General features: G+C 37.6%; 1 protein-coding gene across 1 annotated transcript in view; it reads right to left on the minus strand.

Moving 5' to 3' along the window:
• LOC119588848 (serine/threonine-protein phosphatase 4 regulatory subunit 2-B-like) overlaps positions 1-206 on the minus strand; it is a gene marked incomplete at its 5' end in the record, with an annotated part of 5724 nt that extends 5518 nt beyond the window's left edge. Inside the window, 1 exon segment of the mRNA XM_037937489.1 lies at positions 147-206. Coding sequence (XP_037793417.1) covers positions 147-206 — 60 coding nt within the window.
• Between the last annotated feature and the right edge of the window lie 260 nt (positions 207-466).

Below are 466 nucleotides of genomic sequence, written 5' to 3' on the forward strand. Positions count from 1 at the left end.
ATCAATATTAAAGGTTACAAGATGCACATCCTAATACAAGAAGACCAGCATCAGAGCAGTTTTGAGAGGGAGAGTCAAAGCCAGTTACAAGAAAGCACAGATGAGACGGTCTTTGTCTTTATTTTTCTTTCCCTTTTATATTTTACCGTAAGATTGGATAGGGTCTGCGCAGCTCCACAGGTACCAGCCCACAGTCAGAATGTGACCTGAGAACAACAGGGACTCATGCTTGGTTCTCATAGTTTAGAACTTATTGTTGTAATTTATCTTTTTGCTTTTTTATTTTTTCTTGGGGGACTGGTTGACCATATCCTAGAATGAGTTACTATAGTAGGACCACTTAAGCCTTGCCCCCCTGTTTCTGAATTACATTATCATTGGTTTCCATTTGACATTAATCAAATTCTGCTCAACATCTTTTGTCTTGATTCCATTTTGAACTCATTACCTTTCATATCATAAGAAA

The sequence above is a fragment of the Penaeus monodon genome, chromosome 24 (assembly GCF_015228065.2).
Source record: "Penaeus monodon isolate SGIC_2016 chromosome 24, NSTDA_Pmon_1, whole genome shotgun sequence".
NCBI lineage: Eukaryota > Metazoa > Arthropoda > Malacostraca > Decapoda > Penaeidae > Penaeus > Penaeus monodon.